The sequence below is a fragment of the Meriones unguiculatus genome, chromosome 12 (assembly GCF_030254825.1).
Source record: "Meriones unguiculatus strain TT.TT164.6M chromosome 12, Bangor_MerUng_6.1, whole genome shotgun sequence".
Lineage (NCBI taxonomy): Eukaryota > Metazoa > Chordata > Mammalia > Rodentia > Muridae > Meriones > Meriones unguiculatus.
In genome coordinates, this window is record NC_083360.1 from 11,146,524 (window position 1) to 11,170,032 (window position 23,509).

Consider the following 23,509-nt stretch of genomic DNA (forward strand, 5'->3'; position numbering starts at 1 on the left):
GTACGATGGTGGCACTCAGAATGGAGAAAGCCCTCAATATCATATTCTGTGGATAAGTCAGCAGATAAAATGAAATCATAAAAGAGCTCAGAACTTCTGATGTGATTACATAATCCTTCCACAAATTTGTGCATTTTTCCCCAGAATGGGAAAAAGTGAATGCCCTTACATTATGAAATCGACTTAAGAGAACTATGGAATATTAACAGGCTTTTATGGTGCAAGTAAATATAAACTAAGGTCTTGAGTGGTCAGCATTAAACAATTAAGTCCATTAACTAAAATAATACATAATTCCTAAATCATAAAAATAACTGAAAAAGCTTGCTGGCCTGTTCAGGTCAATGAGCCAATCAAAATGGAATGTGAAGAAAGCTCATGTCTTAGAAATTAGTTAAACTACCAAAGAAGAGCCAGCAAAGAACCACCAAAGGACAGAGAACGAAAGTGGGCGCCAGGGAAGATATCTAAACCTGAAAGAAACACACAGTAAAGCATTACCAAAACGCAGGAGTAGTCAGTCAGCCTATAGAACAGACCACAAGAAGTACGCATGAACCTCAGGTAAGTGCGCAGGCAAGTCTTACATTGTAGTAATAACACCAAAAGATGCAACCAAGTTTTTAGTTAGCGCATAAAGCGATGAGTTTCACTGTGGCATTTTCATAAATGCTCCCAATCCCTCCTGTGATAATCTTCTTCCTTCTCCCAAGGGAGCCCTTCCATTCTAAAATGCTGAAAATTGAAAAAATAAAAATAAACCTAGTCTAAAATACTGAAAGATTAAAATCTCAAAAATTTAATTCTAGAAAAACAAATATTTTTAAAAATTATTTTCAAGACATGAATTTTATGCCTCAAGAGGGCCTGGTGTGGAGCACACCTATAATCCTAACACTTGAAAGGTTAAGGCATTAGAGGCCAGCCTAGGCTATATAGAGAAAATCCTGTCAAAAGGAAAGAAACAACAGCCCATAAACTACTCAAGACAATATACATATTTTTGAAGGCATAAGCAGCAAATATGCTACAGTAGTTGTACAGATGTGATAGTTATAAGCAAACATTTGCATTTATTCAAAAAAATCAAAACCCAAAGTATATAAATACAAATTAGTACATACCACTATAATTAAGAACTGTACATAGCCAGCTTCAAACATATAGTCATAGGAAACAGCACAATGAACAGGCTAAGTCTCCTGATGAGATGATGATGCCTCACCACAGGTGTGGCCCAGAGCCAAGATCCCAAGAAATTTCATCTTTCATACAGATGTACAAAAAGAGCATCTCTTCACTGAGTGAACATTCTTATGTATACACATTATTATAAGCAACGTCAATATTTTGGTAATGCAGAAGTCAAATTTCCATGCACACAAAGATGAACAAAACCGAATTAGTACTCCCTTAAAAGTCTTTTTATAATTTATATGCTAATATTGGGAATACAGGCATAAATTACACAGCACAGTTAACTGTCAAAACTAATGCTGTTCATTTAAAATAGCAGATATCAGTAAAGCGTAGCTCAATATGGTATGCAGTATTAAATTTTTAATATCATGAGTGAGTGAGTGAGTGAGTGAAATAGTAAAGGGCAGAAAGTAGAAAAAATCTAACAGGAAAATGCATCATATAAAAAGTGAATTAAGGGACTCAGTTACAGGAATCTATAGAGAAGGGCATAGGAGCCAGCCAACCATCAGACCCTCAAGACGTGGAAGTCTCGCACTCTATAAGCTGGGAAGTGGATTCAAAGCCTACATAAGACTGAAGGCCAGTGAGGAAAATAAAAACTCCTCCACTCCCATGACACAGTGAAAACCCCTGTGTGACGCAGCATGGCTGACACGCCAGGAACATGCTCTAGGCCACATAAAGCGTCAAAACACAGCAACTCACCACAAATGAGTGCTGCCGCGTAGGTAGTAACAGAAATGGTAAGCCACATGAGATCGATGACAAGCTGACTCAACCTGTCAGCGAATCCATTGCTAAACAAAGGTAACTTTCTCAACTGTATTTCTCACTCACTCCCAAAGTATGAAAGATATTTTTAAAAAAACAAGAAAAAACAGCATTTCAACATACAAAACAAATAACAAAACCAAACATAAAGATGAGCCAAATATTAGCACTATCACACAAGATGCTAAAATCACAATAATTTAAATGCTAACAGATCAAGAGGAAAATTCTGATGTTAGAATCTATATACAACATCATGAGCAGATACCCCTATCTTTTTAACAAAGACATAAAAACCACACATTAAGTAATAATACCAAATTTAAAAAAGAAAAACATGGTTTCAAAGACGGCATATTTCTGCTACATGATTATCAGTGAACTTGAAATTGTTTTGGTAAAAATCATCCAACTAAAGAAAGAAGAAAGAAGTATCAAAAAGTGGAAATGTTTGTGCTCCACGACTATGAGACAATATTAAATATAATAGCAAACACTTAGGAAAAATACAGAAAGGATAAAAATTACCTGAAAGAGTGGAGCTTCTTCCAAAATTACGATAAATACTGAACACAGATCCAAGAAAGTCAGAAAGCCCTATCTTAACTGTCACTACATAGTTACCTCAAACTACCCACTCAAAAGTCAGCCTTTTCCTATTATGCAACAAAATACTGAGGATTAAGATATACTACTGGGAAGTATGTAGATAGGAGAAATTTTGGGAATATATTTTATAATCCTTAAAAAGTCAACAAAGGATTTACCAATGCCATATAAAATAAACTAGAAAAAATTGGGTGAAACAGAATTAAGAAAAGATAGTTTTAAGAGGGACTGACTCTGTACTCTATAAACCAGCAAGACAAAGGAGGAGTTTCCTTCCATATGATACTAAATAGATATTCAGACTGCATTACTTTAACCAAAAACTGTTGTTTAGCAAATGCATTAAGCAAAAACAGCTAATTATGAGTTGTATGAAACAATTACTGTACATAAATTCAGTCTATCCTTGGGAATGACAATTCTAATTTATGATACCCACCCCCCCTTTGTTTTTCAGCCATTTTTACTACTATCAGAATTTATGTGAGAATGGTGAGAAAGGGGATCTGGGGACCAATAAAAGTAAAGCAGAGCAAAATCAATTAAACTGAAGGCTAGGGCCACACACCGTAAGGAAATAATTGTGCACAGCTCTGAGTTCAATCCAAATATTTAGTAAATGAAAACAAACTGCAATCTTGCCTATAAAAAAAAAAAAAAATGCAGGTAAAACTACTGGTCTTAAAAGTCCATCCTGTGTCTGAAAGCTGGGAACGTGGGAACGTGCTATAAGCCAAAGACTTATCTAAAGAGTGGGAATAGATAAATCAGAATACCCAACATCATGTCACCTGACAAAAGATCTCTATAGACTATAAGCATCCTAGCGCAACCAATACATCACATTTAGTAAACAGCCATTCCAGCAGGGATATTCAAAGACTTACTAAAGAAGTTTACCCGAAGCTTTAACATTTTCTTCTGCCAAAATAGCAGCCACACCCAAGGCCACTGCTCAACCTAAGAAGTAGGAATCAACAATACCCAGTAAGAAAAAAATTTCCTAATGTTCAATAGAGTACATACCGAATGGTTCCATAATATATTATTTAGTGAATATACTACCTAATATGTACACACAAAAAAAATTTTTTAAAGTTTTTGCCAGTTCAATTACAACACAAGGCAAACATCCTCGTTATGAAAGGACAGTAAGATGGGCAATGGTGGTGAATACCTGTAATCCCAGCACTGAGGAAGCAGAGGCAAGTGGACCTCTGTGAGTTTGAGGCCAGCCTGGTCTACAGAGCAAGTTCCAGGACAGCCAAGGATACATAGAGAAACCCTGCCTTAAAAAAAAAAAAAAGGAAAATAAATGAAAATTAACTTTTCTAAATTACAAATTGAGAACATGCAAATTATTCTTTACAATCGCATTTTCTTTTAACAAATTTAAAAAAAAAATGAGAGCTCCTGTATTTTATAGATCCTCACTCTAAAATCTACTTATCCCAAAAGATCTTGGTTATTTAATTTCAAACTTTGTTATGATAAGGTTTTTCATTATGGTTAGGAAGAAAGAGACTATCTCTAAACACACTAGTTTTAGAATTGGCATTTAAGTAAAAACAGCTGCTACGTATTTTAAATCAAACACAAATGGAATGCAGACTTCTTATCCACTATTTCCTGAATAGAGTCCATTTTCATACTATCACATTATAAATTAGACAGCCTAGGATATCCTTTTACTCCTTTTCTAATTTAGACCATGAAGTAAAACTTAAAACGGTTTTTTTTTTTTTTTTGGTTTGTTGTTGTTGTTTCCAAGACAGTGTTTCTTTGTGTAGCCTTGGCTGTCCTGGACTCACTTTGTAAACTAGGCTGGCCTTGAACTCACAGACTCACTTGAGTGCTGGGATTACAGGCCTGCACCACAGCCCCTGGCTAGCTAAACTTTCAGTATACTAAACAAGCTACCAGATAATTTTATAAGAAAGCATATAAGCACTAAGCACAAATGTTCATACTATGAAATTGAAAGGACCAACTTATTGGTATGTTTCTGCCAGATTTTAAAAAGCCTCCCATTATACACAGAGACACAGTAGTGCACACTTGGTATCTCAGCACTTGATAAACGAGGGCAAAAGAGTCACCACTTGAAGGCCAGCCTGGACTCCACAGAGAGGCCCTGTCTCAAAAATGAATAAAGAAATACATTGCAACAGCCATGTTGCAATGTAAAAGTCCCAGCCTCTCGGGATGTATAGGCAGAAAGATCATCTGAGCCGAGCAATCTAAGGGCAGCCTAGACAACCCAGCAAGATCCCATCTCAAATAAATAGAGGAGAACAGAGTGAACAATCTAAGCATCAAAGTAATACATCAGGGCTCTTGATCCGGTTTATGTAGTATCCTAAAGCTGATCCTAATGTAAAGCACATGTATACGCTTTTTACAAACCTCAAGAGATTAAAAATTGTGACCGATATAGTTGATACTATAAATAAGTAAAAAATATCAATAATAAAAAGCAATATGCTGCTTGGCTTCCATTAAAGGACTCTAGACACTGAATCCTAACACTGGCAATCATAAATGAGCAAAGTGTCGATTTGTTTTAGGACAGTCGGCTGACAATAATCAGAATATTAAAGAAACCATGAGAGGAGATTATGATTTTAGCTGTTTATTAGTGTTCTAAAACTTAAAATGTGCTATCACATAGCATTGTTAAACATACTCTCAAACTAAGAAGCAACTATAACTTTATAGTAGATGCCTAACAGTGAGCTTACAACTCCGAAATCATATTAACTAGCACTTTCTCTAAGTTACAAAGTGTTACTTTATTTTTTATTTTATGTGCATATGTGTGTTCATGGTAAGTTTATGGGCACTAGGTGCTTATGTGTCCTGAGGAGGTCAGAGGGTATCAAATCCCCTGGAAATGGAGTTACAGGCATCTGACATGGATGCTGGGAACCCAAACCTGGGTAATCTGTAAGAGCAGTAAGTGCTCTTAACTACTGAGCCATCTCTCCACCACCTTAACCACCATTTACTAAAATGTCTTTTAAAGTCTATAACACTACAAAATGAACAAAATTTCAGGCTTTTAAGTAATCACATCAATATAATTACCCTAGACTCTTATTAAAAGGTAGGAGATTGTCCAAGTTCATGACGTAAGATAAATGAGTAATATATTAGTCATAGGCACTCAGTTTACATAATTTAAAACTGAAAGTTAATCCCATAACATTTCTCTATTAGAAGCTAGCAGTTACAAATAATGAGTTACACAGTTGTTCCTCAAAGTTCTTCCTCAATGTCACCTAAAACTTTCATGTACCACTAAAGATAAAGAGCAAACACCAATAATTAAATCATACTACATCACAGACTACCTGTTTTTATATTTACTTATTATTTATCACAATTTATTTACTTTGTATATCAGATATAGCCCCCTCCCTTGTCTCCTCCCAGTCCCACCCAGCCTCCCTCTTTTCCTTCTATGCCCCTTTCCTAGTCCACTGATAGGGAAGGACCTCCTCCCCTTCTATCTGACCCTAGTCTATCAGGTCTCATCAAGGCTGACTGTATCATCTTCCTCTGTGGCCTGGCAAGGCTGCCCCCCGCGCATGGGAAGGTGATCAATGAGCCTGCCACTGAGGTCATGTCAAAGACAGCACCTGCTCCCCTTAAAAGGGAGTCCTCTTAGAAACTGAGCAGCCTATGGGCTTCATCTGAGCAGGAAGTCTAGGTCCTCTCCATGCATGGTCCTTGGTTAGATTATCAAAGCAGATGCTGAGACTCATATCCAAACTTTGGGCAGAGTGCAGGGACTCTTATGGAAGACGGGGGAGACAGATAGAAAGACCTGGAGGGGACAGGAACTTCACAAAGAGACCAACAGAGCCAAAAAACCTGGGCCCAGAGGAGTTTGCAGACTACCTGTTTTTAAAAACTGGACACAGTGTCAAAGAGATAGATATACCATTAATCATGATACAGATTAAAAGTATCAAGAGCCACAACAGACTCCAGAAACAAACCATCAGGTGGTAAGTATTTATACGTTAATGGAACAACTTTTTAAAAACACTTGAATAACAACAAGGAGGAACCTAGGGAAGAGGCTGAAACCTCACTCAGAAGGGCAAACAGGACAGACATCAGAAGTAGAAGAAAAGGAACAGGATAGAAGCCATCCACAGGGGGCCTCTGGAAGACTCTACCCACCAGGATATCAAAAGAAATGCTGAGACTCATAGCCAAACCTTTGAGCAGAGTGCAGGGAACCTTACTGAAGAAGGGGAAAATAGAAAGACCTGGAAGGGACAGGAGCTCCACAAGGAAACCAACAGAGCCAAAAAAAAAAAAAAAAAACAAAACAAAACAAAAAAACAGCAAAAAAAACCTGGGCCTAGGACATGCTGCAAGACTGATACTACAACCAAGGACCTAGATACCCTGCTCAGGGGAAGCCCCATAGGTTGCTCAGTTTCCAAGTGGGTTCCCTAGTAAGGGAGCCAGTGGCTGTCTCTGACATGAACTCAGTGGCTGGCTCTTTGATCACCTCCCCCTGGGGTGTGCAGCTTTGCCAGGCCACAGAGGAAGATGATGCAGCCAGTCCTGATGAGACCTGGCAAGCTAGGGTCAGATAAAAGAGGAGGTCCTCTCCCATCAGGGGACTAGGCAAAGAGCACAGGGGGAGAAGAGAGAGAGTGGGAGGGACTGGGAGGAGACAAGGGAGGAGGCTACAGCCAGGGTACAAAGTGACTAAATTGTGATAAATAAATTTAAAAGCATGAATAACATGATCAGGCAAAGTGTCACATCTCACTGAGGACAATTTCTAAGACTTTACAAAGGGAAAACATGGACAAATAGGATCCATATCAAATTTTGCCCATTGCTGTATCTTCAACTTTCAAAGCAATGCATTGAACACAGAATATTCTCGATAAATATTCACCAACTGAATGGCAAAACTTTAGACTGGACTTCGAGAGATAGGGCAATCTAAGATGAAAGAAACATAAAGCAAAGGAATAAAGGAGAAAATAAGAAAGAGAGCCCAGAAGTATATTCAAGATACACAGATCAACAGTTTGTCTCTACCATGAACCTCATACAAGTTTAGAAGTAACTAGCAACATCTGGAAAAATTAAATTTTACTAACAAACATGACATGTAAGAGAAAACAGTGTTTATTACAATTATTATTGGATCATCTGGCCCAAATGACTGATTTTAGAACAAATATGGTGGGAATGAAGATGAAAAGAGTTGTGGAAGGGGCAAGTATAACCCCAAAAATATTGTGTTTTTTTTTTTTTTTTTTTTTAGGAACTGGAGCACTGGCTAAGACCCTAAGAGCACTTGGTGCTCCTGCAGAGGACTTAGCAATATGGAAGTTCTCAGAATCTACTTCGGGTAACAACCATGTGTAACTACAGGTCAGCAAATCAGACTCCCTCTTCTGACCTCTGTGAGCAAAAAGACACACATAACAACAGACACACCGCAGTCAAAACACCCATACACACAGAATAAAAATAAATCTTAAAAAGACAGTTTGTATTTGATTGTTAGACAAACAATGGTATTATACAACGAAATAAGCTCGCTCTCTCTCTCTTGCACATGCGCGCGCGCACGCACACACAATAGTATGGTTGAAGTGAAAACAGTCACATAAAAATGTTTACTGAGTATTCCTTGATAACTTCAAACACATGCTTTTATATAATCTTCACAACAAAATCCTACCCAGGTAGCTAAACTACTTTAAATGTAGCCTCCCCCAACCACATGCAAAGAAAAAGAGAAAAAAATCGGAATACTTTTCCAAAGCTCATAAAGCTAATTATGTTCGTGCCACTTCCTCCCTTCTTTTCCTTCAAAGAATCTCCACTTTGTTCAGATAGGAGGCAACAGTATGCTGACAGAATGAGCCCCTTCTCCCACCTGTAGAAGGCCAAAACATGTTTGTTCTAAACAAGGTACTAGTTCCCTTTAGTGATAAATCAGGCCTGGCCAAGGAAGCGTGAGAATAAATATGTTGGGGTCTGCTAGGAACACTCTGTGCCAGAATGACCAGCACCAAGCCAGTCTTCGGGAACTTTAGCACACTCTAAGAACAGTCTTTATTTCCTGATACTGTCACAGCCAGGTCCCAGTCCACACACAAGCCAAATCAACTCCAAAGTATCTCAACTCTTCTTCTTCTCTCATATTCACGAGCACTCCCAAATGGATGTGCCTAGACCATGTCCCTGTGGCTATTCTTCCTATCAACATTCCAAACAACAGCCAATAGATCTTAAATCATGCAAAAATTGAACCCTGCACACTTGTCACAATCAGGTTGTAAAGTGGTGCTATCACTTATAGAATAGCATGAAAAGCACCAAAAATGAAAAGTAAAAGCAACCAAAATCCAGCAATCCCACTTCTAGGTATCAAAAAGAATTAAAAGCAAGGTGTCAGAGAAATCAGCATATACGTGTTGCCAACAACATCACTTACATCAGGCAAAAAGTGTCCAGGCATGGATGGGTGGTGGATGGATGGATGGATGGATGGATGGATGGATGGATGGATGGTGGATGGATAGATAGATGGAATGGTGGGTGGATGGGTGGATGGATGGATGGACGGGATGTGATCTGCATATAAAATAAAATGTCTGCCTTAGGAAATTCTGTTACCCATGTTACACGAGTAAACCCTGAGGATATCCAGCCAAGTAACAAATAAGTTACTAACAATTTGGCAGATACTGTAGGATTCTACTTATATCAAGTACCTAAAGTAATCAAATTCACAGAAACAAATTAAAATAGCAATTAGCAGCAGTTTGGGAAATAGAATTAACAGCTATAGTTTCAGTTTTATAACATAAAAAAAATTTTTGGTAATCAACAATTTAAAAATATCTAACAGCACTAAAAAAACAATACTTAAAAATAGTTTTATTTTATGTATTTTCTATCATGGCCTAAAACTATGTAGACCAGACAACAACAATCAGTCCTTTCATTTCACTTTCTTCCTTAAAGTGCTTCAGTGCTTCTAGTTACCTTCTGGGAAAGCCCAAACATGGGGCAAGATGAAAAGGCTCTGTACACCTAGCCCTGCCCTCTTTAGCAGCCAGACCTCATGCTGATCTTCCCCTCTAACTGTGCTCAGCACAATGTGCTCTCTCTCCCTCTTTCTCTCCCCGTGTTGTGTGTGTGTGTGTCTAGAGACTAACAGTAGTGTCTTCAACTGCTTGTTTACGTTATTTTTTAGACAAGGTCTCTCCCTGAACCAGGAGCCCAAGGATTCAGTTAGTCTGGCTGGCCAATGAACTCCAGGGATTTGTCTATCTCCACCTCCCCAGACCTGAGTTATACTCATGTAGCTATGATCAGCTTTTACACACATGGTTACTGACTAACCAATCTCTTCAACCAAAATGGGACAATTAAGTAATTCAAATTCTGTCTTGCTTTGAGATCTCTAACTAAGCTATATTACCTCTATGTGGAATGCTATCTCCCAACTTAGCACTGACTTGTCGTTCAAATACCATCATTAAAAATATGACCTTAGGCCAGGTAGTGAAAGCACAAGCCTGGAGAGGCAGAGGCAGGCATATCTCTGTGCGTTCCAGGACAGCCAGAGTTATACAGTGAGAACCTGTCTTGAGAAAACAACAACAACAACAAAAAGTGTAGTCCTTTAATCCCAGCACTCTGGAAGCAAATGCAAGCGGATTACTATGAGCTGGAGGCCAGCCTGGTCTACATAATGAGTTGCAGGACAGCTAGTTACATTGTGAGAACCTGACTGTAAAAACCAAAACAAAACAAGAAGAATGTCTATGCTCTTCAGTAAGCTGTAAAGATAGATGAGCAATTAAAAGCACACACACAAAAAGGGGTTGTGTTTAGTCCCCTCATTGAAGAGCTCACATGTGCAAGTAACTCCAGCTCCAGGGGAGTTATCTGGTATCTTTTTCTGGCCTTCCATGGGCAATGCACCCATATTCACAATCCTACACATACACACACACACACACACACACACACACAAACACATACATACATACACACCAAAAATATTTTGAAAAAATAAAATGCAAATATTGTATTAAAAATAGAACTTTCCAAGCCTGGCAACTTCATTTCAATCCCTGCAACCAAGGAGGGGAGGGGGGAAGGGAGATGCCCACAAACATGCACGGACAGAGAGAGAGGATATAAATTTTTTAATATGGATTTTTTTTGGAAGCATCCCCAACCAGCCCACCAACCTAAATTAATAGGTGTCCCCAGGCCATCTCATCCACATTTTTTTCTATTTCATATATTCTCTTTTGTTCCTTAGTAGGTACATCTCATAATTTTAAAGTATTAATTATCATCCCAATTCAAATATTAATGTAAGTTCCAAGAGAACAAGAGTCTTATCACCTTATTCAGCAGTGTTCCCAACACTTCTCTAAGCCTAGAATATACCTGACACCCAAGTATTTACTGATTTCACACTAAAAACTAGTCTTGAGTACATGCTTAGCATGGAAAGGCCTTTGGACCAATTTCCAACCCCAAAAAATATTTTTCTAAATCATTCCCTGAAGTTATTAGTAAATACATATAAAAATATACATTCTAAGTATTTAAAAAAATTGCCTGAAGAGTGACTGCCAGTTTTTTGTAAAAGTATTTCTAATTTAATCCTCCCTATTTTTTAAATTGTAATAAACGTTTTTATTTTTTCCAAGACAGGGCTTCTCTTGGACTTGCTTTGTAGACCAGGCTGGCCTCAAAGTCACAGAGACTCACCTGCCTCTGCCTCCCTGAGTGCTGGGATCAAAGGCGTGCACCACCACATTTAGCTATAAGAAACCTTTAAGCTTAGACATTGAAAGTTGTGTTGCTGACATTTCAGCAATAGAGTATTTTGATTAGATTATATAACAAAGGCAAACTGGGGATTAAGCTCAATGGTAGAATGTTTGCCTACCATGTGCAAGGTCCTGGGTTCAAACCTCAGTAACACAAAAAATACAATCAAATAGGTACAAAATAACTTAGCAAATGAGCCAATTAATTTATTTTAAAATATCCAATACTTTCTGATTTCACGATAAACAGCCCACTTTTCCAGGATTATGTAACTTACTCTCTCATGGGCATGCCCAGTAGCAGGGGCACCCTACTAGTAGTCACCCCAATGAAAACTGGCTGTCCCTCCCAGCGCCCATCTGCCAATACCTGCTCAGCTGGGGCGGGTTTCATGAGCCCTTCCCTGATCCCTGCTATAACTGTAAATGCCTTGGTATTGTGCAGGTTCTGTCTCAAACCATTAATGATCTGGTTATTTAGATCACACAAGTGTCTTCAATGATACTGTCATTCATTCTGGGTGTGTGTGTGTGCATGAGTGTGTGTGTGTGTGTGTGCATGAGTGAGTGTGTGTGTGTGTGTGTGTGTGTGTGTGAGTGTGTGTGTATTCTGGCGCAGGTATACATGTATGTATGTCAGAGGTTAATCTTGGTCACTGTTGCACAGGCTCCATCTACCTACATTTTTAAGATAGTGTCTATCAATGAACTAGTACTTACTAAGTAGCCTACACTGGTAGGCCAACTACCCCCAGGGATCCTCACCAGTCTCTACCTCCTAGTGCTGGGATAACAAGTACATGCCACCACAACCTTACACCAGTTCTCGTGATGGAATTCCCGCTTACAAGCAACTGCCTATAGACAGAGCCTCATACTTATTTTTCATGCCACAAAAAGGACTGGGAATGGAGTTCTGTGATAGCTTGCAGGCCCAGGTGTGTAATCCCCAAGACTGCACAGATAAATACATAAAGATAACAAAAAGCGCATTACTAACCCTCAGCAAACTTCAGCACATTTCCACTATGCCACAGCTGTATCTATAGACAGACGGGGAAGCAGTGTGAACCACAACTGAGCACTTACACTTGCCAGGCTCTATGGTAAGCAGCTTTTGCAGACTATTTATTCGTTTGTTCTTCAATCTAAAGATATGGAAATTTGAACACCAACAAGTTAAGTCCCCTATCTACAATTATAAACCACTCTCAGACTGGGATCCAAACTAATAAAAACCTGCTATGGTCTACAAATTGTCAAAAGAACAAATCTACACCCCATATAAAAGCTCTATTAGTCTGAAAACCAATTCCATCCCATAAGGAATCTTCACAAAAACAAAGCACAAACTCCCTCCTGAGGACACTGACTTTTCACTGCACACTGCAGATATATCACTGGGCTTTAAAGTCTCTATAGTAGATAGAAATAACCTTTAAAACTTCAGAATATTTCATAGCAAATGTTGATTATTAACCAAGAAAATGAAGATACAATTCAAGGGCCAATGGGAGATAAAGACCTACTTTCACACTACTTAGAATATCTACTTCTACTGATTCTCCAGCCTCATTCCCTCATTTAACTTCAATTTTCCTCTCTACTTCAACCTAAAGATCCTTGGCTCTGGAAGACTTTAAGGTAACTAAGTTCCCTTTGTATATTACACATTCTATAGGAAAGGGCAATAAGAACCTCACAAGAATTCTCTGAGTATTAACTAAGACATGCAAAACTGGCTGCACAAAATCTGAGCTCTGCGTGTAAATTTAAATCTCAGTGCACTATACAAAGGCTCAGCACTGACTGCCACATCTTCTTGGATATCTGCCATCCACAATCACATCTTGCATTCTCATGGGCCAAAGTATCCCTTCTCAGCTTCCTACTTTCATCCTGTGTGCCTCTCCTATCTGACCAATTCGCATGCTCTACTCCACTCTGGAAAACAGAGCTTCTCCAAAGAACATCTAACTCAGAAAATGGCATATCCTCATGCTTTTATCACACTGTATCATCAGCCTTGAAGTGAGCACAGCTCTAGCCAACTTCAGTATCTTACTGATCTTGAAAGGCTAAACATCTTACTGAAATCTGAGGCTTGGTAAACTGCTGAAGTTTGTGCTTACTTACATCACCCCTTATTCCAAAAGGAGCTGGAATGCAGCTCCTTGGTAAAGAGCTTGCTTAGCACCACTAAGATCCTGGCTAGGTCCCAGCTTCCAAAACAGGGTTGGAGGCCATATACAATTTATCTTTAGCACAACAACAACAAAAAACCTTCTACTAAATATTATACTTTTTAAAATATATTAATGAGGTACAATTGACAACTGAAGTATATTTAGCTATTTTTTGATGTACTATTTGATTTGATATGGGTGTAATTGTGAAAGTCATCATTATCACACTGGTCAATGTATCAATTAACTCACAACTTTACCTTTACTTCTGGTAGGAGATAAGACTACTTACGGTGTCTTTTATGAAATCTCAGGTAACCTGGTGACCTCCATTCTACTAATATTTGACATTTTAAAATCCCACACAAATGAGACCATGCAGTATCTGTATGTGTTTGGGTTGCTTTATTTAGTAGCTTCATCTACGCTAACACAAATACCAGAATTTTCTTCTTTCAATAGTTAAATAAAATCCTACTGTCTATGTGTAAATGTATGTATGCCATGTTTTCTCTATCCAATCTTCATCAACAGACATTTAAGTTGTTTCCAGATCTTGGCTATTCTGAAAAAATGAATAAAAATAAAAAAACATGAAAGTACAGATATCTCTAAAGTGCATTTCTAGTAAACATAGCAATTTAAACAGTAAGCTACAAAGTTAGCGCTTTCTTATACTGTGTAAAAAGATTCCCAGGCAAAAAAAAAAAAAAAAAAAAAAGATTCCCAGGCAAGTTTCAAGTTCACTGTTACCACAACATTTTTTAAAGGCAAACCGCAACGTCTTCATATCCCCAGTTCAGGTCATGGCTACCACACAATGGTAATTAACTAATGTTTAAAATTATATGCAAACACACATACCCACGAAAATCTGCCTTTTTAATCTCTCTTAGTTCTTCCTCAGACCCATTCTCACAAACCTAAAGCCTGAATGTACATTAGACAACAAATCCATACATGTAAATTCCAAAACTACCAGGCACCTATCACTGCAATTTAAAAAAATACAAATATAAATTTTAGTTAATACCAAGAAGAAAGTAGCAAAAATTAATACAATGAATAAATGTGGCAAAGCAGAGGAGCTCAAAAAATGACCAGAGTGAGGAACCAGAGAAACTCAGATACGTCCTTAATGGACAAAGTCAGATGTTTACTGGTAAAAAAGAAGAATAAAGAAGGTGGATTAACATCCTGAGTAAGCTGTCCCAGAAGCAGAAAGACAAACACGGTATATACTCACTCATATAGACATGTAATATAGGATAAACCTACTAAAATCTGTACATCTAAAGAAACTAATCAAGAGAGAGGACCCTGACTAAAATGCTCAATCCCCATCCTGAAAGGCAAAGAGGATGGACATCAGAAGAAGAAAACAGGAAACAAGCTAGAAACCCACCACGGAGGGCCTCTGAAAGGCTCTACTCTGCAGACTATCAAAGCAGATACTGAGACTTATGGCCAACTGTTGGGCAGAGTGCATGGAATCTTATGTAAGAAGTGGGAAATAGTAAGATCTGGAGAGGACAGAAACTCCACAAGGAGAGCAACAGAACCAGAAAATTTGAACACAGGGGTCTTCACAGAGACTCATACTCTAACCAAGTACTATGCATGGAGATAATCTAGAACCCCTGCACAGATGTAGCCCATGGCAGTTTAGTATCCAAGTGGGTTACATAGTAATGGGAAGAGGGACTGCCTCTGACATAATCTGATTGGCCTGCTCTTTGATCATCTCCCATTGAGGGGGGAGCAGCCTTACCAGGCCACAGAGGAAGACAATGCTGCCACTCCTGATGAGACCTAACAGACTAGGATCAGAAGGAAGGAAAAGAAACCCTTCCCTACCAGTGGACTTGTGGAGGGGCATGCGTGATAAAGAGGAAAGAAGGGAGGGATTGGGAGGGGAGGAGGGAGGGAACTAGAGGGGGGATAAAGAGTAAATAAAATGAAATTAAAAATAAAATAAAATAAATTTTAAAAAAAGAAACAAATAAAAAGTCTACCTAGTACCACATGTGATTTCTAAAACTACACTGTATATGCCCCTAAAAACTGCATCACAGATCTGTTTTCCCTTCATAAATTTAGATACGGCACATTTAAAACTTACTTAACTGGAGCAAATATTGTATTTGTCAGTAATGGTAGTTTCTATAATATTGGCAAGATGACAATGCAGCCACTCCTGATGAGATCTGATAGACTAAGATCAGAAGGAAGGAGAGGAAGACATCCCCTATCAGTGGACTTGGGGAGGGGCATGCATAAAGAAGGGGGAGGGAGGGTGGGATCGGGAGGGGAGGAAGGAGGGGCTTATGGGGGTGAATAAAGTGTAATTAATAAAAATAAAAATAAAAAAAGAAGGTGGATCAAGATCATATTGGGACTCAGCATCAGAGGTTTTCAAAATGAAAGAGAAAGAGTAGAAGAAAGAAAACATGGAGCTGTAAAATGTTGAATAGCAGATGAAAACTTCAAAAAAAAGGATGGGCATGGTCACACACGCCTGTAATCCCAGCACTTGGGAGGAAACAGGAGAATTAGAAGCATCTGAAGTTCAAGACTAGCCTAAAGAAAAAAAAAAGACTAGATTAAGCTACATAGTAAGGCCCTGTCAAATAAAGAACAAAAATTCAAGCATTGAAAATATATTTTCAGTTCCTGAGAAATCACTTCACAAATACAAATCATTGTCCTTACGCCAAAGATTTTTTAATGAGATTGTTTAATACTCAGAAATCATGTAAATACAAGAGTCACTGATAGTATTTTTAAAATTAAAAACCCAACACTTAATTCAGTAAGAGTTTTTGAAGTGCCTCACTTACATAATGGCAAGTTCAAGAAGATCAGAGAAAGTGAAAATAACTGGAGGCAAAACAGTTGCCCAGAGGCCAAGATCTGCAGCACACATACGATCAGCGCACATGCACGAAGCCCTCAGAGCAGGCCCATCCCAGTAAGCTTCTTGCCAGGCTGGGACGTTCCCTGGGCCTGTGGGAAAGGCTGGAATGGGGAGAGCTGGTTACCCCTATCTTTAAGAGAAGAACACTCAATCCTCCCTACTAACATTCTGCAATTCCTTTTAGCCTTAGTCTAGAAGTTAATATGATTGACAAAGCCTAGCTGGAAGAAAAGTATTCTGGGGGTGGCAGCCATGATGGCTCTGCAGTGGCACAAGGGCCAAATGAAATAAAGCCAAAAGTCAAATCAATCATTGGCCTGGGGTTCCCTAACCCAGCAGAACTTTCCTAGTAATGAAGTTCTCTGAGGAGGAAATGTTCATCTCAAAGAACACAATATTGGGAACTGTGATTTAGGAGAGAACCATCCACAAAATCTGCAACAATGAAATCAGTCAGGAGAAATGTTTACTGGAAGTCACACCAGAAAGTGTCAAGAAAAAGTGAGTATAAAAAATCCTACAGATCAAGATGGAGAAGGCAAAAACAATCCACTTAGGTTTGATATTTGAGAATATCATCTACAAACCAGGCTTGAACCTCACACAGGAAATTCAACAGTTAATTTTGAAACAAACAATAGGCCAGTCAGTACTCAGAAGACTGCTGTCCATAGAGGAGACTGGAGAGCTCCAGAAAGCAGAGAACATGCTATACAGTATAAACTCAACTAGACACAACCTCTCTTTAATACAGAATAAACACACATACTGAAATACAGAATTAAAGGCTTTATGTGAACATACATGTACATTATCTTTAACATCAGTGTTTCGGTTTACCAGTTAGCAAGTATATTTGTGATGTTTTGTTATCTACTTTGTAAATAATCACAGAAAACAATCATACACACACTTATATATACATCCAAATAATAAATACTTGACGCAAAAAAGATACTATGCTTCTTCTGGGAGTTTTTAAAGGTTTACACTAATTTGAGTCATTCTAGAAACTCAACTGAGATTAAAAGCTAACAAACAGCCAGGATCCTGTCTAAACAAAGAATAAAACTCTCTAAAGCTTGCTTTCAGAGCCACTGTAAGCCTGAAGCCTGAGGTCCTCTTCTCCTGTGCTGCTTGCTAACTGCCTCCTTACCATCTCCTCTGCCGACACCCACCCACCAAACTCCATTTTCTCAAACACAGGCCTTTCTCATGCTCAGATATCACAGTTCCTCTCTCTCTTGATGATAGGTGAGAAGACTCGAGTTTATGAACAAAGCTCTCAGGTTACCCAAAATGTCTTCTGATTTGCCCTTAAAAAAAAGTAAAGCAAATTTACATTCTCCAGAGTATGTATACATTTAGTATGTTAAATATCTTCCATTATAAAATACCTTTTTCATTTAGTTTTTCAAGTTAACTAGCAAAATCGATGTGCCAAGAAATTCTATGTCATTTTTCTAGAGATTTCCCATATTCCCTGGAACATGGCTGAAGACAATTAACCTCCTCCTTACTTTTGTACTTCCCTCTTCTTGGAAGGTCCTGGGTCCACCTCAAATTCTACAGAAGCTACTTTCATTCCCCAACAGGCTTCACTCCATTATTATGCCAATCAATGCTGGCCTCACACTGTTCAGATTTATAAGCACATATGATATATAGGCTTTAAAAAAGCAAAGTTTTGGAATCAAAGAAACTCCAGTCAGCATCTAACATGAAATCTTTGGCAAGATACCTGAGATCACAAGGCATGCACTTTTCCATGTCTTGTGTGAAAGTAATGCCCTGACAGGTTTCCTCTCAGATCCGAACACACTGGCTGACGCACAGGAAGCGGTAGCACAGTGTGGAACCTAGTAATAGTTTAGTTACTGCACCTGTTACTCCCCAGCCCATGCACCTCGGAGTTCCCAATGGGCAAACTCGTCCTACCCTTGTTTGTATTGCTTCATATTCCTAATTTGCTATTTAATTTGCAAGTATTTAATAGCTGGGTTGATAAAACTTATCAAATTTAAAAAAAAAAAAAACTCCTAGTTAGTTCCTAACTTGGTCCAAACTCTAATGAATATCAAAAGTACCTTTTTAATCATTATTAGTTGCTAATTTTAACATTCACTTCATCAACCTATACTTTAATTACTATATGGATAAATATGTATTAAATCCATAACTCTAAAAACATTCATATCATAATAATATAACTACCCAATATCCAAAATGATTCACAGTACTCAGGAGTCTAAACTAACTTAAGAACATTAGCAGTAACCAGCCACAAATTAAACCTTCAGCAAATTAACTCTAAATTTATCCTTTTTGTAAGAAAGTAAGCTAAATCTTAAACCCTCATTTCCAAATAGCACTTCTGAGTTCTCCTGTGCTATAAGATCCCCTACGTTACAAGTGCCCAGTGGGATTTCTCAGAGTCTTAAAAAGACTAGGGAAGAATGGGATGTTTCTAAACAAACTTACAACTAATGTTAAACATGCAAAAAAGATGAAAATCAAATAGATACAAGCAGGTTCTTTAGGTCTGTGGCTGACAATACAATGTAAACGCAGCAATGGCCAAAGACTGGAGAAGAAAAACAGCAGGAGGGCATCAAAAGAAGGTTCTGGAAAACACACTCTGCCGTCACAGTGTAAACACCAGCACAGGCATGACTCAACGTGGCATAAGAACAGCACACTCCAGCCAACCGGTCACTCAAAAATGACATTAATGAGGCAGTGTCTGCTGGGTAAGTCTTAGGAATGCAAGGTGAGTGACAATTAAAAGCTCAGATTAATATTTTTCCAATGGCAACCTGAAAAATTCCCAACTAAATTAGTGAAAGCCCACAGCATAAGTATTTTTAACACTTCTGGATAAAGTGGCCCTTCAAAATGGTATTATTCTTTGAACTAAGACTATTTTGAGGTTCTGTTGAGATTTTAATACACTTAAAAGACACATCTTAAATTTTTCATTTTATATTCCTATAAATGAAGTGATAAAATCTTTGTTTAAGCACTAAAGAATGTTACTGTAATTCATTAAAAAAAATTGTGTATTTTAAAGCTAATGTTGATTGATTAAAAATTTTGAAACAATTAGCTGTGTGTGTATGAAAAAGTATTCACTTATCCTACATATTTTCAGTAATTGTATTCTGTGCTCACTACATACATAAGCATGCAGAGAAAGAGAGTGAGGTAGAAAGCACACCCATGCACTTTTGCCTTTCCATGGTTTTTCAGAAACCATTACTTCAATATTTCAATGAGCTCAACCACTCCTCACTTGCATCCATTGATGCATATGTTAAACAAAAAAGCTTTTCAAAAGTACTGATTTAGAATAGAATCCGCCAGCTTCCAGTCATCAATCCCTAATGTGAATTAAATTTCAATCATTTGAATTACATTTTAAATATATATGCATATATGCAATTTAATTTTTACTATGTGATATAAATATTGGCTCTATGTTATTAAAACATTTAAGACAATGGATCTATTTATTTTGATGGTGTCACTGCCTATCTCTGCAAGAATAATTTTTTGTTCAATACTACGAACAAGCCAGACTTAAAGATAATTTATTCTTAAAATAAACCAACATAAAACCCTTGGGAGGTGATGAAAAGGTGTGTTCTAGATTTTATTAGTAAAAGGTGAATTCCTAAGAAGTTCCTAATGGTTATGTATTAAAAATACTAATCTGCAGAGGAAAACAGTGGCTTGGCTGTCAACTTACAAAACTATTGAAAGACCCAGCGACAAAATGACAACTTTAATGGTGAACCAGAGAAAAATTCCCTCACAAGTCTTTCAAAATCCACATAAAATGTTGTTGTCTTACAACTGATGCTCATGTCTGCATCTTTCCATTAACACAGTGTACAGGGCAGTATTTTGGGTCTGTCTGTGCCTCCACTACCTAAAACATAAGCTATCACCATCCATTTATGCCCCAGGCTTAATAAAACAAATAGAACCATAAAAGAGACTACCCACAAAAACTATTAAATGAGAAAGGGCCCCATACAATTCAAAACAATTTTCAATATATTCTAATTTCACAAGTGATTTTCAATCTATATTTCCCCAAGTGCCGGCCCTACTGACTTTCCACTGTGCCAGAAATAACTGCAGAGAAAATTAAAGGGTTATAGCTTATTAAAATTCCATCTGCGCTTATTTTCTTGATATGATGTTCTCAGCATAACATACTTGTTATAATAGTCAATAAACACCAAAAGTCTAAATCACTTGCTTGTCTGCCAATTACATTTGCTAAGGCATTATGCAATTATCTAATCAAACATTTCTGCCAAAAAAAAAAAAAAAGAAAGAAAGAAACCAACCTACACTCCTATAGCTCTTAGAACTAAAGTAGTTCTGTTCCATTCCCAAAGGAGACAATAAGCCCTCAGTCCTACTTAACTAGCTTATCAGGGTTTCCTTCTACACTTGCCACATTTTCATTAGAAAATAACTATTTGAGCATGAAACCATCCAATCTATCCCTCCCTCACAGTACTGTCCTTAAAGATTCCGTAGTCGTTTATCCAAGGCAACCAGTGATGGGTTCCCTGTTTCAACTTACCGGGATCTGGCAAGTGTTTTGAATACTGTAAATAAGCTGGTCATTATGTTCTACACCCTCCAACTTCCAAAGTGCCTGACAACGCTTACCAACATCCTTCTCTCTGTAACAGGAAATAGCCTGTCACAGAACTCACAGAAAAGCTGCTTGTATCTAAAGACTGCTAACACTTCACAGAGCAGCTGTTAGTGACTGCCAGACGCCTGTTGGGCTAGAGCAGTATTTAAATTAACAGCGGGTCATCTATTCCTCTTTAATCTTGCTCTTCCTCTCAGAAAACCTAGATATCTACCTTAAAAATAAACAGAGCAGGAAGAAAAATAAGTTACTCGAGCTCCACCACTTTGCCCCAGGACATCATTTCAGGACCTTTACATCACTGCTTAAACCACACCAGATCAGTTATATAAGACAATTGAAGGCTTTAAAAGCATACAATTTTCTACTTAACCTCACCAAACATATTTTCAAGTTTTCAGTAAGTGCTAAAACGTTCTGTATTAAAATGATACTGGCGCACTCCATCAGAACTACACTGCCCAAACCCACGTCACAAATATCCTGCACTTGGTAAATTTTAGGTGTGTTTCTGGTTACCTGCTGCGCTTTCTGCACCCTTTATCACCCAGTGATGCTCTCAAAGAGCATACACTTTCCATCCCTTAAGACGGCCTCGCACCCCACAAAAACACACCAGACTTTGACGTTTCTTCACACTAACTCGGGACCACTAATGCCACTAGGTGCTGTGGCTCTCCAAGAATCTCTTCAGCAGCTTCCCCTGGGACAGGGCGCTCAGCCGAGCTCCCAATCGGTAAGACGCTGCCAGCTGCCTCTGAAGAGGCAGCAGAGGCCGACTCCATACCGCATTGCTGCTGCTGCTGCTGCTGCTGCTGCTGCTGCTGTCGCCAGCCGCCTACTTTCTCTGGCAGCTTCAGGAAGAAGGGGGACGAGCCCGGTGCCCCGCAGACCCCAACGGCCCCTTCGGCAGCACCAAAGAGAAACCACTGCATTGCTCCGCTAGAAGCTCGCGGGAGCCCACCAAAGGGCGGAGGAGCCACAGCCGAGGCGCCCGTCAGCTGGGTTGGGAAGGCGTCCGAAGTGCGACGGCCGGCGCCACGGCAACCGCGAGGCGCCCCCTCGGGGATGGGGTCCCTCGCCCGGGGGTCCGGCCAAGCCCTCCCGCCGCCGCCAGGGCCTCACCTGTCAGCAGCGCCCGGCGCTCGCCCGCAGCCGCGGCCGAGGGAGCCGCGGCCGCTCCCGACGCGCGCCGCCCGCGGAGGTGCCGGGGCACCAGGTCGCATCCGTCCGCCGCGCCGGCCACCAGCAGCCCGAGCAGCAGCAGCGCAGCCCAGCGCCGCCGCGGAGGGCGGCCCGAGGCCCGGCCGGGCGCCGCGGCGGGAGGAGCGCTCCCGGGAGCCGCCGGGCGCTCGCCCGCCGCCGCCAGCCGCCCGCGGCCCCGCCGCCTCGGGAGCGGACTCCCGCCGGGCGCCAGCCCGCTCCCCTCGCCGGCGGCCCGCGGAGCTCGGCTCCCCGCCGCGTTCATTGGTTCCGGTTATTTAAAAAAAAAAAAAGTGGGGGAGCGCTGTGGTTCGGCGTCTTCCGACCCGGCGCGACACCCGCGCAGCTGCCGCGGCGACGCCGGGATCCGCTGCTCTGGCGCGGCCAAGCCCCAGCCCAGCGCCCGCGCCACCGCCGCGGCGCATCCCCCCGCCCCCTCCGGCCCGCGCCCGCCGTAGTACCACGCTCGGCCGGGACACCTCCCTCCCCTCACACTCCGGCGCTCATACCAATCCCCCGCCTCCCTCAGCCCCGCCACGGCGCAGGCGCGACGCGGCGGCTGTGCGCCTGCGCGGCGCCTCGGCCCCGCCCTGGGGGCGTGCCCAGATGGGTGGGCGGGGCGCGGGACAGCCTCCCTGGCGGGCCGCGCGCCGCCGGCCGAGGAAACTGGTCGGGAGGAAGGCGTGAGTCTCGCCCACGCCGCGATCAGGTGATGGGCAGCCTGGGGACCCGGAGAAAGCGCGCCGACGTCGCAGGTCCTCGCTTCACCGCGTGGGCCAGGAAAGCCACGCAATAGGGAACAGCGGCCTCCCCTAACTTGGCTGTAGGTGGGGCTTCCCGGTTGCCCGCTGCGTGGAGGTGCCGGGTAACCCAGCCGAGCGTTGCATTTACTTGACCGACGTTTGGCGAAGCGCTTACTCCGTGTCAGCGTGCTAGGAATTTCTCTGAGCAGCTTCCCGCGGCACAGGGTAGCGCGTCCTTATCGCCATTTTACAAATGACGAAATCTAATCCCTGAAATGTCAAAATAGCTTAACCCGCCGGCTCACAGCTAATAAATAAATGGACATGGCCCGGTTTAGCAGCTACTGAAC

At 40.4% G+C, this 23,509-nt stretch overlaps 1 protein-coding gene across 1 annotated transcript in view; it reads right to left on the reverse strand.

The window, feature by feature from the left end:
* The window catches only part of Stim2 (stromal interaction molecule 2), a 129,913-nt gene extending 106,991 nt beyond the window's left edge, over positions 1–22,922 (reverse strand). Inside the window, exon 1 of the mRNA XM_021650834.2 lies at positions 22,339–22,922. Within this exon, the coding sequence (XP_021506509.1) occupies positions 22,339–22,681 (343 nt within the window). The 5' untranslated portion in view covers positions 22,682–22,922. The remainder of the gene's footprint in view (positions 1–22,338) is intronic.
* Between the last annotated feature and the right edge of the window lie 587 nt (positions 22,923–23,509).